Raw genomic sequence first — 14326 nt, forward strand, 5'->3', positions numbered from 1 at the left:
GAAGAAGAAGAAGAAGAAGAAGAAGAAGAAAAAGAAGAAGAAGAAGAAGAAGAAGAAGAAGAAGAAGAAGAAGAAGAAGAAGAAGAAGAAGAAGAAGGAAGAAGAGGAGGAGGAGGAGGAGGAGGAAGAGGAGGAGGAGTAGAAACATGGAAGATATAGTGAGAGGGTCCATCATATATCTTACTAGAATTGTAGAAGGGAACAACAGAGAATATTAATGAATAAGCCATAATAATTAAAGTTATTGTAATATTTCAACCTTGTAAGTATCACTATGATATATATACTTTTATGCCCAAGGCCTTATCTTCATTTCATAGTATTCCCTTACATAAAAGGTCAAAAAGTAGAATAAGGGACCAAAGGGCATTTCAAAGGTCCTTAATTCATTCTATCAAACTGCTGAATAGTTACATAGTTACATGCATTTACATGGCCAATAACAGTTATGGCTTGGCAAAATAATCATATCATCATTTGAATTTTTGATAGAATGTTTATAATTGTCTAGCTATTTGAGAAGTGAAGCAACTATATTCAGTGAAACCATGAGCCACTGAGGATAATTAGTTTTCTTACCACTTCCAACGCCCTCATGGTCCAGGGTCACGTGCTGATTACTGCTAAACTCCACTTCCTCCAAGGGAGCCCTTCCGGTGACAATGGTAGTCTCAGGGATAGGCAGGAACACTTCTGCTAGCAAGGCAGTACTGGTGTGTCCAACTGTTTCATAGACCTGAAACCCGGAGAAGAGAGACAGCCAATAGTAAGAGCAGTGGAAGGCACTCATTCTTAGGGCATCAGTCCACACTGTTAGTGTTTCTCCTGGCCCCTAGGGTCATGGAAAGTTGAGTTGTGTGACTGTGGTCCCATAGAGACCAGTTTATATGACACTAAGTGGCCAAGTTGTTGATCTCCTGTTTTCATGCCCGCCCTAATCTCCATGCCAGAGAGGTTAATCAGAGATGCAGGCCACTACAGATGTTTCTATTCCAAACCAACACACAGATTACTTGGGGAATGAGTTTCCTCTTTTTCCTGGTTGCTTTCGCAGAACAAGGCTACCAGGTGAGATGGGCGAGCCAATCAGGACATGCCACTAGATGGTTTATCATGTGCTCCAACACTGAGCTCTGTCAGAGACATCTCACACCCAGATGAGCTCCATGTCATACTTAAATCTATTTTATGTTTCCCAAATTCTTCACATCCACTCCTCATTTTGTTTAAGTACAGAAGCTCCATCTGGTTGCTTCTCAGTCCTTCTCCCAAGATGATGCCATGATGATGAGCTACTAATGAAGTAACAAGACAGGAAGTATAATCTGATTTGCAGTTAACTGTTCAAGATACTCTCTTTTGGTGAAAGCAGAAATTAAACTATGGAATTATTATTACTTTCCTGCATTCATTACTCTTGGGTCATAGAATTTCTAATCAATGTTTAAATTTTTTTATTTTAAAGAGAATAAAAAATAATAAAAAAAATTAGATGTGATACAGAGTTTCACAAAACAAGATGATAGGAATTCAACACTGATTGTTATATTGCATATTGTTGTCTTCAGATTAGTTGTTCAGACGTAGCTAAATCAGGGAGTGAAGCTTATTTAAAAATAAGAACACATCTGTTTTTGAAAGACCTTATATCTCTTGTGATAAGATAATTGAGAGTTAGTTTACTCAGCTGTGCAGGACAAAGTTTCTATATTATGTGACCCCAGTGGCTTTGCACATGTACCTCTATTAGACTGGAAGAGTTCAAATACTTTATTGCCCAAGGACTCAAGAGTTGCTTCTGAACTTCAGTTTTGTGTTTATTGCCCCTGGTGTGGCCTGTGCTGGTCACCACACTTCATGGTGACCAATAAAACACACACTGACACCCACCATGTCAAGGGCATTGCTTGGCACTGGAGTGAAAGTCCTTGTTCCTGGTCTCTGGGACCACCTTCCCATTTCGTGCCAGAGAGGAACTGCACAGGGTCTCTCGGTGCTGAGGCCCCAGGACAGGGGCAGATATCAATGCTGTCTTCAAGGCACTGGCTTCAAGGGATCCGGCCGAGTCCCAGTGCTCTGTGCTTCATAAACAAGGGACATCACCTGTCGCACTCACCCCCAAATCACAGGTGCAGAAGTGTGGAAGCAAATTGTCTGGGCTCTGGGAAACCCGTAACCGCGGTGTTGACCATGGGTGTCCAGTGCCACCCTATAAGGTCCTCCTGCTTCCTGCCCCCACCCTGGATTCTAAGTCTTTCCTACTGCCAAAAGAATCTTCATCTCAGTGTCTCCTACTTGTTTTAGGAGTAGGAGACTTTGCATTTCAGTTGACATTCAACTCACAAGTGTGGCCCTACCCAGTTGGAAAATCTGTCACACAGCTTGTGAATACGGTCTTGGAGGTGGGGCTACGTGGCCAAGGTGGTATTCTAAGGGCAGCAGCTAGTTACCACTCAGTACTTAAGTCTAATGTTAAAACACTGTAAGGTCAGTTAGAATCTATCCATTTAAGGCCGGTCATAACCAATACAGAGTGGCTACCTGGAGAACTGTGTTGGATTCTTCTAAAGTTATAGCAAGGCACAGTGCAGAGGAGTAAGGGGCATGGCCAATCAATCATTTCTGGCAGCGAACTGTCAGGGGTCGGTGGCTGGAAATGAGGGATTTCTGTACATGTGATGAAGAAGATGGGTGATTCTGCCTGGTGGTGGGTAGGAAACAAGGGCACGTGTGCCTCTGATTTGTGGCCTTAGTCAACAAGCCTATTAGAATCCCAAGAGAGAAATCCGCTAGTGTCATAGGAGAGGATTCACAAAAGGAGCAGGGAAGCCTTAAGTCCTGCGGTGACTTGAGTAGCAGCCCTAAAAATTGATGTCCGTGCAAATCCTCAGAATGAGATCTGATTTAGAAATGGGGTTCTTCTCCTTAAGTGTAATTCATTTAGGATCCCGATGAGATAAGGTTGGCTCCTAAATTCAACAAGAATGTTCGTGGATTAGAAGGACACAGAGCAGACCCTACGAAGACAGAGACAGATTGGAGCAACACAGCCGCACAGCACAGAGCTCCAGTGGCTGCTGGAAACCGAAGAGGAAAGGAAGGGCTCTCTGCTAGAGCTTCTAGAGGGAACACAGCACTCCTGACACCTCGATTTCAGACTCAGGGCCTTTAGAACTGTGAGCAAACACGTTTCTGTTATTAGGCCATCAAGTTGTGGAGTTTAGTTATATCAGCCCAAGGAAGCTAAAAGAGATAAAAATACATTGCTAATGGGGGACTGAGGCTGAGGGTGAGATTTATTAATCTGGGAGATTCTAGCACCTGTCCTCCACCGCGGTATAAGTGCTTGTGATGGTTGTGATGGTGGTGTCATTGGTTTCTTTGCGATGTTAAAGCCCTGTACATGGTGGTATTGAAGCATTTCTTCAGGGAATGTACTAGGGAGCCCCATGTTCTTTCAGCCACACACTGCTGTCTCAAAGCACACACTTGAGCACCGTGGCCAGGTACTCTGCCAGCCGTCTCATACTTCAAGGACCACAAAGTTCTTGGGACGGGGATTATGATTAAAATGTGTACCTGAAGCGTTAAACTCTCCGGCCAGTTGAATATTTGCAAATTGAAAATCTGTCCAAAGTGAACACGGAAGTCTGCCCCTAGTTGCCGACTCACTGTCCTGGACACCTCCTTGCTGTTGAAGAGGACCTTTAAATACACCAAGCGTCGCTTCACATCTTCCCTCCGCAAGACCTCCGCCCTGAAAGTGAGACCATTTGCAGCTGGGGTCAGTATTAATTTAGTAAGGATCCCTGGGGTATTTGACAGAGGGACACTGAACAGAACAAGAGACCTTGGAGCCATCTCCTTTGGTCATGTTAGCTCCCATTTAACCAAAACAGCCACAAAACAGCCACTTGAAGAGTTTACTACAATAAAATACTGTGGTGTGCAATTCACGGACAAGCCATCAGCAACCACTGTAACAGGAAGAGGGGACTTAAGAACTGTGACCCAGGGTTCATGCTCATTGTACAACCTTCTTAAACTGTTCCAGCAAGTCTCACATTTGCATCCAAAACAAAATTTTAAATAAATACATTCCTTGTTAAGTAGAATTGAATTCAGAGCAAAAGGGACAGTAATGGTTAGTATTTGGGTAATATATTTTATTCTAAACAGACAGGAGCATATTGCAACAGTTAGATCAGGTCTATTTCTCTAGTACTCAAAATTTTCTCAGCATTTTCAGAGGGTAGGTGACTTCTCAATGGATGTAAAGCATTAAGAAATGCTTCTTCTTTGTAAAGACCACTCTAATTACAATAAGATGTATCCTGGTGCCTTGAAAGAGTTGAAGCGTAGTAGTCTAAGAGCCTGAAACTTTATAAAGAATTCAGTATCTCAAAGAACCCTCTTTAATTTTGTTGTCTATATTTGCAGAGACATCCACCAAAGAGCTGCTTGGTTACATCAAGAGCAGTTCAAGCTTGAAATGCATTAAAATCTAAAACTAGCTCAAGTTTTCCGGGTGATGGCTGATGAATTAAGTCTTCATTGTGGTAAAACATACACAATCTAACTGCTATCATTTCAATCATTTTCCGTGTGCATATCAGTGGTATTAAGTACATTCACAATGTTGTACAAACACCACTACAGTCTATTTTTATTTTCATCACCCCAAACAGAAATTTTCTATTCACTAAATTAGGTGGTAGCTTTAACTTTTACCTCTCTATAATTTAGAGATATCCAGATACAAAATTGCTCAAACAACAGCATTTTTCCCCTATAAAGGACATTTAACACCCAATTGGAAGAAGTGTCATGACACAACTTGGTCTCCAACCAGAGGCATGGCCTTGGAGTCTGTCTGGTCCTTTGCCCCTTCTTCTTTAGTTCTGTCCCCTTGTCACTAAGAACGAAGCATCTTTCCTCTAAAACTACTGTTCGCAATAATCTCATGCAAGAAATAGACCTTCTCCCCTCTCCTACTTTTCTTCAATCGCCACCCCCTTATCTGATGGCCTGAAGAGGGGAGAATAATCTCCCCTTAGTTTGGGGGCAACCTGGCTGGCACTCCCAAATCCCAATGAAAACTCGACAATGGATTAAGACAGAGGTGTACATGTTCAGTCAAAATGGAACTCACATAAAAGATTACTAAATCGAGCCCAAGTTTTCCCTTTGAAACTATGCTCTGTTATCATATGTTTTGAATATTCATGACCAAAGTATATGCTATGGTATTTGTGTCTTGAAAATAGCTATATATATTTTTGGGGGGGTCAGAAAATAGTTTATGTATAGCATCTGTGAAGTCGTGAAAACACATACAAATGCACAAGAAGTTACAATTAAAAAGAAATCATTACAGCATTTAGAGAAGTGTGAAACTAGGAAGGGTGTAGGCAGCCTTATGATGATATGCTAATTAACCCTGGCATCAAAATGGACAGGAAGATGACTCACTTGAGTGCTCACTTTTTTAGTTGGAATGTTAAACACCCCAGTCTAACATATTCTCTGTGTCTGTGATAGAACTTACATTTACTGAAGAATTAAGCCCCATTCATGTCATTGGTATTGGTGATTTCAATAGATTTAATAGATTCCTTTTAATAGATTATAACATGCTATAACAGGTATCAGAATCATCTATAAACTGACCTTGTAAGGCCACGGTTTTGTATGTATTACCCAGAGTTTAAGGTTCAATTGGCCTCAAATAAAACCTGGGTATTTTGATCTAACAAGTTCTCATGTGAAGTTAATGTCGCCCATCCATTGTAGGGCTACATTTTGAGAACTGTGTACGGTGGAGTGACAAACTTGATTGGGCTTTGGGATCCAATTAGGGGATTGGTGGAGCACATTTCTGGGTATGTCTGGGTGGGTCATAGAGTCATGGTGTCAGGGTCATGTCTGTTTTTTTTGCTCTTTTTCCTTTACCATGACTTTCCTCCATGTTGTCTTTGCCTTATAGTTTGCTAACCATGGACTAACTCTCCTGAAACCATGAGCCTAATTAAACCTCTCCTCATCTAAATTGTGGGTGTCAGGTACTGTATCCAGCAAGGGAAAAGCTAATATATAAGTACAGGGAATTTAAAAAATACTTTTAGCATATTATAATTTTTTAAAGAATATGAGCATACAATGTACATTTTTGGATTTACTATATGTGTATGGGGGAGGTCTCTGTGTCCATGCCAGGGAGAAAAGACATAGCACCAGTGGACAGAAAAGGCACACTGAGGTTACAGACAAGAGACCCAACCCAAGACCACCTAGACAGCCACTGGGGAGAGCAGGCAGAGGTCTGTGACTGAGATGCTTCTCTTAAAGGCAGCTCTATGTGGCAGGCTCTTGAGTGGCCAGTAGGGATGAATTAGTGGGTGAATCTTTTGAAATCACCGAACATGAGCAAACATCCCCGTCTGCTATGGTTCAGCCTACATTCACAGACGGTTAATGGTGCTCTTGCTCTGACTACGTGGCTCAGGAGATGTGCACTTCATGTTGTGTGCATGGGTGTGCAGGTGAGTGCGAGCCAGGCATCAGCTCAGCACGGTCAGAGCATCTGCTCACCTAGGACACTGGTCACTGGGTGTCACGCTCCCCGCCAAGCTCAGCTCTGGGAGCAACATGGGCTCTCCGGGCCGCCTCCTGGTGTGCGCTGCGTGCTCCCTCGCCTGCTGTTCTAGGACTGCCTGGTCTGGGGGGCCCGGGGGAACGGGCTTCACAGGCTCCTCCCCGGGATAGGGCTCCTCTTCAGTCTCTTCCTCGGGATGCTCCTCTGCTTGTTTCTTTTTCTTCTTCTTGGCCTTCTGTTGAGGAAGAGGCGACCTGATGTCAAATAGGAAGGAGTCTGGGAATTTAATCTGAAACTGGTCTTCAGAGCTGGATAGAGCTGGATAGAGCTGGATAGAGCTGGATAGGAAGCCAGCCCACCACCAGCAGCTTGCTAGGGCCTCTCTGGGTCTCAGGTCTCCCACCTCCACCGGGAATCAGCATAGGAAACTCTTCCTGGGGCTGCAGAAATGAAATCCTGCACAGCACTTATCCTAGAGAGGTGGGTCAACTCTGGAACCATCAAATATCAGCCTTCTCTTCCGGTTCAACTTATGGAGTATGTTCAGAGGGTTAGTCCTCCACTCAGACCATGGGGCTCCTTCAAAATACTTGCTATTCATGGGATCACCAGTACTGGTTCTCAAGGCCAAGGACACAGTTTGAAAGGCTTGGGATCACAACGGGTGTAGCAGGTTACCCTGACCTGTTACTCAGTCATGTGTAAGCAGCTGTACAGTTGCCTGAGGGACATAGAGGGATGTGTACCATACCCGCATGCAAAATACTGAGCACGGTGCTTGACACATGTATCAGCAATCACTATGTTCACTCAAACACCCACAGAGTGCTACCGCTGAGCTGTGCATGGCATGGCTAACTGGGTGGCTTTTTGAGCAGTCCACCCATGCCTTTGTCTCCTAGTGAGGAGCGTGGAGAGAGAGACGGGAGGAGCCAGCAGGAGACCACAGCAGGCAGGTCCAGCTTCCCTCCTGTCTCTCCCTGCTGTCCCACACCCTCCCTGCCTAGCCCTGGTGCAGGCTGGGGAAGGGTTTACAAACCTGGGCTTTTTTCCAAGCTTTCCATTGCTGGTATGATGCCCTGTAGTCTTCCATCTTCTGTTCGTACTCCTCCGTGTGCTCTTCCATCCACTCACGTATTTCAGCTTGAATCTCCGCTTCATACGCTTCTTCATCTGCTTTCTGGTCAACTTTTTCCCTTTAAATTAATTCACAGGATCCTTGGTTATTTCTGGGAATTAATGGTGCAAGGTGAAGGGGCTAAAAAGCAACTCCAGAGAGCGTTAATGATAACAAATACATAGATGGGCTTGTGTCTTCTAGTTCCTCTTCTAAATGTGTTGTATAGCAGGGTGTGCTGGTGCAGGCTTGTCAGCCTACCGCTCTGGGAGGCTGAGGCAACTGGGTGACTTAGCAAGGCACTGTCTCTAAATTTAAAAATGTACCAAGTGCTGGGGATGACAGTGCTGCTTGGGGTTAAATAAGCCATGCTGGGTGCTGGCAGTGCCTGTAAGTCTATCCGGGCAGAAATATCACTATAGTTGTTTCACTATTTTTCCAACTCCCCAAGGAACCACTCCATTTGGTTGCTACCAGGGACATTCCTGGACATCAGACGGATGATAGGAGATCATTGCTGATGATTCTGCTGAGGTTTCTTCCCCAGGACATCAGTCCAGCCAGACCAGTATTTCCCACAGTGTGTAGTTCTGTGAGATGTCCTACCAACCGAGGCTCTGTGGCCATATCAACTCCAGATTAAAGAAACACGAGACTCTTGTTGTTGTTCCCCTTTTGGAGCCCTTTCCATGTTAATGAGTGGTAGCACTTCCGGTTAGGGAGTGGCAAGCATGTGATGCCCATATCCCGCCCCGCACATGGGAGTTGGTGTCACTTATTAACTGTGCTGTTTTTCCTGATGTGGTCTGGTTTCCAAGTTCCACACTCCTAAATCTCCTCTATGCTTTTTAGGTAAACTTAGTCAAATGCCTAGAGCTGATAGATACTTGCTTAAGACCATGTGTGGCCTAGTGGTTTAGCAGTGATCAGTTCTCCAAGGCATAAGCTCTGATAGGATTCTTGGATATCCTGATAGACCCTAGGCTATCACCAAAGACACCATACCATGTTAGATGATATACCTGAAATTTACATACATTGGAAAATTTGCCCCCCAAGTTATGTTCTGTCTCACATATATACAGAACTGTTTACTTTTGTCATTCTTATCCTGAAGCATGGATAAACTATGCTGATAGTTGTTACTTTTAGAAAAGATTGTTGTTGGAGAGAGATTTGGGGGCTACCCAGGTACCTACGAAGTTCTATTGCTTAGCTCATTTGTTATTACTGTTTAAACTGCATCTATGTCTTAAACATTTTCTTGATAGATGAAATAGCCCAATAAAATGATTTTTAAAAAGCCTACTTTCTCAGAACAAGTTTCAAGGGCGTATTCGTAAACCTCTGGAACTCTCGAAGGGATTTCATCTCTTTCCACACTTTTATGATGGTCTTGAGCAGTGTTCGGTCTTTTTCTTGTTCAGCATCACGCAGTTTTCTTGTTTCCCTACAAGATACAAAAATATACGAATGTATATTAAGAAGTGGTTTAGGTGTGTTTATTTGCAAGTAAAAATGGAATCAATAATGCTACGTGATTGTGTATTCAACGGGATAGCCATACACATTTCTAAATAATTACTAGAAGAAAACCAAATACCAAATGCAAATTTAAAGACAATATGGCTTTTGAAAGATTTTATTTGATTTTATTCTCTTTAGGTGAATCTGACTTGAGTAAAACTAAATTATTTTTTAAAATTCTTACTATGATGACGTACCCTTAAACTAACAAGCTCCTCCGCAGTTAGGAAAAGAAAGGACCAAGCAGGAAGGCAGTTCTTATGGGCGAAGTTTTTGTAAACACTTCAGAGAATGCTGCCCTCTAAGTCCGCAGCAAAACCCTCACGTCTTTCTGTGCTAACACAGATTGCAAGTTCCACTCTCAGGAGATGAAGTAATCTTATTGCAGCCTTGGAGAATTTCCAGTGCTAATGAAATGATCAATATTTTTGGCTTGACCTGAAGCACCATTGAAAGTGCTTCATATTTATTTCCAATATGATAAATATCTAGAAATTGTTTAATACCTTACTTTAAGCCCTCTTTATGAATGAAAGCCACATTGAGACACCAAATATACTCCACTGTGCCATGAATGAATAAGCGAGATGATTATTTACTTTTTGAATAAGTACCATGTGTCATTCAAGGCAATTCAGAAGTATCTTGGAGAGAAGAGGGGTCTACATCCCCAGGGAGTGGGTAATGCCACTTCAGAGGCAGACACACACATAAATGATGGTGACACGCGGTGTAGAGGTTGTCTAAGAGATGCCACAGGACCCAAGGAGGACCCATGGCAGAGATGAGCCCTGCTGACCACAGGAGGACCCTAGTCTGGAGTTGGCTCAGTCTGCAGAGAAGCAAGCAGCTGGTTTCTAATTGCTCAACTGGCGGCAGTGGCAAAAGAAGATGGCTAAAGATGATAGCTAGTAGCCAAGATCTGGGACTCTCTGAAGCCCTTAGAAAAAGCAACAGTGAACTAGAATAACAGCACTCTAGTGAGGGGCACCGTCAAGCCTTGTGGGTAGGCGTGAGTTGGTAGATCACACTAGGTTTAAATTGTGGCTCTGTCATTTTCTGGGTGGCCTTCGATGGGCTACTTCCCCAGAGCAAACCTCAAAGGGCCATGGGGAGGAGCAAAGGAGTTAATACAGTCTGCTCAGAACCTGGCCTGGGACCTGCAGACAGCAGACTGCAAATATTATCTGTCATGATCAGGTGGCCCCTATACCTTAGCTGCTGTGCCTTATTTTTAAAAACTGCAATATAGAAATATTTTCTTGAGTTACATGACACCTCTAGGCTTTCTGTTTTCTCACTTCCTTTCAGTCCCTAACAGAATAAATTTCCAGAAATACTCAAAAGAACTCTTAGCAAGAAAATATTGACCTTTGAGCTAAAGGAGTCAAGAATCCCAAAAAATATCTAATTAAGAATTGTGACTAGAGCCAGGCATGGTGGCACACAGCTGTAACCCCAGCACTCAAGAGGCTGAGGCAGGGGATTGCTGGGAGTTGGAGGCCAGCCTGGACTACACAATTGAGGAATGGATTTATCTTAAGTAAAAATACAGATAAAAAGGGTTAAAAAGAAAACAACAGGTGTATGCCCATAATCTCAATACTTGGGAGGCTGAGGCAGGAGAATTACATTTGAACCAGCCTGGGCAGTTTAGTCAGATCTTGACTCAAAATGAAAAGGTCTGGGGATGTAACTCAGTGAGAGAGTGCCCTGGGTTCTACCCCAGTACCGGGGGTAAAAATAAGGAAAACAAAACCAGGGGAACTCTGAAGATTTATGAACGGGGCCGAGGAGGGAGATTAGGAGAAGAACCTTGAGAAGGACGGGCAGTTGCAGAGGCACAGAGACACTGCAAGAAGGAGAATGTTTGTCTCATCAGGGAACCTGTGGCAACGTCAATATCCTAAGCTGAGAGGGATGCAGCAGGGTGTGCTCCAGAGGCCAGGGGAGCGCAGGAGCAAGCTGGGGGTGGGGGAGGGGCAGGGAGCAGACCTTGTGCACAGTGCACGTTTTGGGAAATTTGGCCATGCGGGGAAACACTATGCAAGCTGGATGAGGCCACAGAATTGTCATTTGTTTGAGTGAGCACATCTGGCAGGAAGCCACACAATGGAGGGCTCAGCAGATGTGCTTCTTCTTCTGCAATAAGATTACTTCATCTCCTGAGAGTGGAGCTTGTGATCTGTGTTAGCACAGAAAGAGGGTCTTGCTGGGGGCTTACAGCGCAGCATTCTCTGAAGTGTTTACAGAACCTCCTTAACAGGAGGTGGCTGATCAGCAGATGGTAGGGCACTGGAGGAAATGGGTCCACTCAAGAACATCGAGGAAGAAACCACCTGCTTAGTACCTGTTTTCCTGCCCAGAGATACATCAGTGAAAGGCTGAAATCCCTTCTTCTCCTGGGCTAGCATGGAGTGCTAAATCTCAGAGGTTTTCATCTCCAGGCACAGCAGAACTTCTGCTGTGGGACTGCGATGAGCCCACTGGGCATATTCTGTGGGTTTCATGCACAGGTCTGCTGTTTTTCAAATAGTGACTAGTGATATGATTCCATAGGAAACAATGATTCTTGTCAGAATAGCTTGATGTCACTGTTTTCTGGCCCCGTTTGGGCTACACCAAAAGCTGTTCTCCCACAAGGGCTGCAATATGTTTTTCCTTTCGACATAAAAGATAATTTTTAAAAGCTGAGCGTGGCAGAGTAAGTACATCTATAATCTCAGCACTCAGGGAGACTCAGGCAGGAGGATCACAAGTTTGAACCCCGCCTTACAGACCTGCTAGATCCTGTCTCAAAACACAAAAATCAAGAATCAAAAAAGGGTGGTGATGGACCTCAGTGGGAAGATCTTGGGTTCAATTCCCAGGACCATAGGAAAAGGATTCATTTTGGGCGCTGAAATGTTGCTCAGTGGTATACAGCTTGCCTAGCATGTACAAAGCCTTGGATTTGATCCCTGGCACATCAAAAAACAACCAATTTTCATTTTAAAAGTGTTCATATTCTTTCTGTGTGCGTACACGTGCATTCACACATACCCACAGTGTATATAAAAGAACTAGCAAAAAACTTAACAAGCATCTTCTCCGAGGTATGGGATTTTTAGATGATATTCACATTTTACATTCTACATTTCCTTATTTTTGGGAAATAATCATGGTTTTAACTTTTGAAAAAATAATTTTTTGGGTTTTAAATACCTGACCAGAAAATAATCAGTCTTGAAAACTGGAGATTAAAAATGCCAGCCCGATCACCTTGTCTGACCTGCCACTACTGAGTAGCCCCAAAGCAAGAGAAATAGTGAGATGAAATCTTCTGCATGACACTGGTTATTACTACGGGAATGACCAGCTAGGGCTTATTTTCCAGGTAGGTCTTATTTTCGTGGAAATACAGTATAATAAATAAGACCTGCTGATGTTTTGTCTCACTTGCGCAGTAGTTTTTTGTTCTTATAAAGTGTTGAGACCATCCCTGCTGGCCCCATCCCTCCTCCCAGGAGGAAGATACTGGCTTTCTCCATCTGTATGTCCCACACACGTGGCTACCCAGAACAAACAGGTGTCATTTCAGGCATCTTTAGGCTTTGTGAAACGTGGCACAGGGACACCTGCATCTTTCCAATGTCTTCTCTCAAGTGTGGTGCTAGCCCTGAGGAACACAGGATACAGCATTTCCCCACGTTCTCCTCCACAGTAATGGACTTCAAATTCTGTGTTAATAGGATGGGATGTTTCTCATTTCATTTGCCAGGATTTCACATGTATTCAAAGCATTCAGAAAAACCTATCTGGAAAATAAACTGTAAACAAGTACATACCCCACTCCCTCAATATCAGTAGTTAGAATTACAAACTTTCCTCACCGAATTTCAGATTTATATTCATCGATGGTCTTTTGGGTGGCATCAAGAGACTGATGAGGTTTTTCTGGGTGAAGGCCAGTGCGAACTGCATTTCTTAGAGCTTGGAGCTTACAAAGATACACAAAAATTGCACATTAGTAACGCTATCCACTAGGCAAGCAATGGGACCATACCCACCCAGTTCTCCTGGGCCAACAGTGTGAGCATTCTGTGAATGGATGCATAAGCACTGGCTGGCTCCAAGCTCTCACCAAAAGGAACTTGAGCAGAGAACTGTTTCATCTTTTCTTAAAAATCTGGAATAATCATGAATACTGTATGTCCATCCTCATTCTGTGGCTCAGAGAATCAAGCTGCTCCCATAAATATTACTTTTATATGAGTATCTCAAAAACAAGCCTACAGTCATGCTGACAGGGGGTCTTTCTGGGTCCTGGATGTACTATGGTATATTTGCAATCTGAAAAAAATCTAAAATTATAGACGCAATCCAGGAAGCACTGGGGAGTAATCTCTTGTAGGATGGTAAGATTTTAAAGGGAGGATATAAGACGACGGGATACAACTGAAAATGGTGAATGCTTAAATCTTAACTTTTTTTTTTTTATAGTAAAAGACATTTTGCCATTAACCCCTCACTTCAGACACATTTATCCCATAGTTTTTGCCACTTTTTGAAGCAGTCCTGGGAGTCCTTTATTGTGGCATCCGGGGCACTGTTGTCCTTGCCTTGATGTTCTGAGTCAATTCAAAATGTTCACATTTCATGGCTATTGGGGAAGAGGCAGAAATCACAGGGTGCCAGATCTGGAGAATGAAGTGGACAAGAACTCACTGGATGTTTTTATGACCCTGCCTTTCCCCTGGGGGCAACTTGGCAGCAGTATTCGCTGCGGTTTTGGATCACACTGTGTAGAGACAATCACGAAGAACTTCCAGATCTGCTTCAGAAAGTGGCAAGAACGATGGGATAAGTGTGTCTGAGGTGAGGAAGAATACTTTGAGAGGGATTAATGCAGTATATCTTTTACTGTAATGATTTTTAATTTAAATATATACTACATTTTATGATCATCCCTTGTAAAATGGCCTACAGTTAAAATCACAAGAGGAAATCCATGGGACAGTGTCACATTGGAAATAACTCCAAATTGCAGCTATTGGGGCTGGGGATTTAGCTCAGCGGCAAAGCGCCTGCCTGGCAAGCGCAAGGTC

General features: G+C 43.4%; 1 protein-coding gene across 1 annotated transcript in view; it reads right to left on the minus strand.

The window, feature by feature from the left end:
* Positions 1–14326, minus strand: part of Cc2d2a (coiled-coil and C2 domain containing 2A) — a gene marked incomplete at its 5' end in the record, with an annotated part of 110554 nt that overhangs the window by 55539 nt on the left and 40689 nt on the right. The window contains 6 exon segments of the mRNA XM_005402527.2: positions 580–736; positions 3580–3757; positions 6592–6830; positions 7635–7791; positions 9022–9162; positions 13112–13218. Coding sequence (XP_005402584.1) covers positions 580–736; positions 3580–3757; positions 6592–6830; positions 7635–7791; positions 9022–9162; positions 13112–13218 — 979 coding nt within the window.

This window comes from Chinchilla lanigera, unplaced genomic scaffold (genome assembly GCF_000276665.1).
Source record: "Chinchilla lanigera isolate Chin_1 unplaced genomic scaffold, ChiLan1.0 scaffold00079, whole genome shotgun sequence".
Taxonomy (NCBI): Eukaryota; Metazoa; Chordata; class Mammalia; order Rodentia; family Chinchillidae; genus Chinchilla; species Chinchilla lanigera.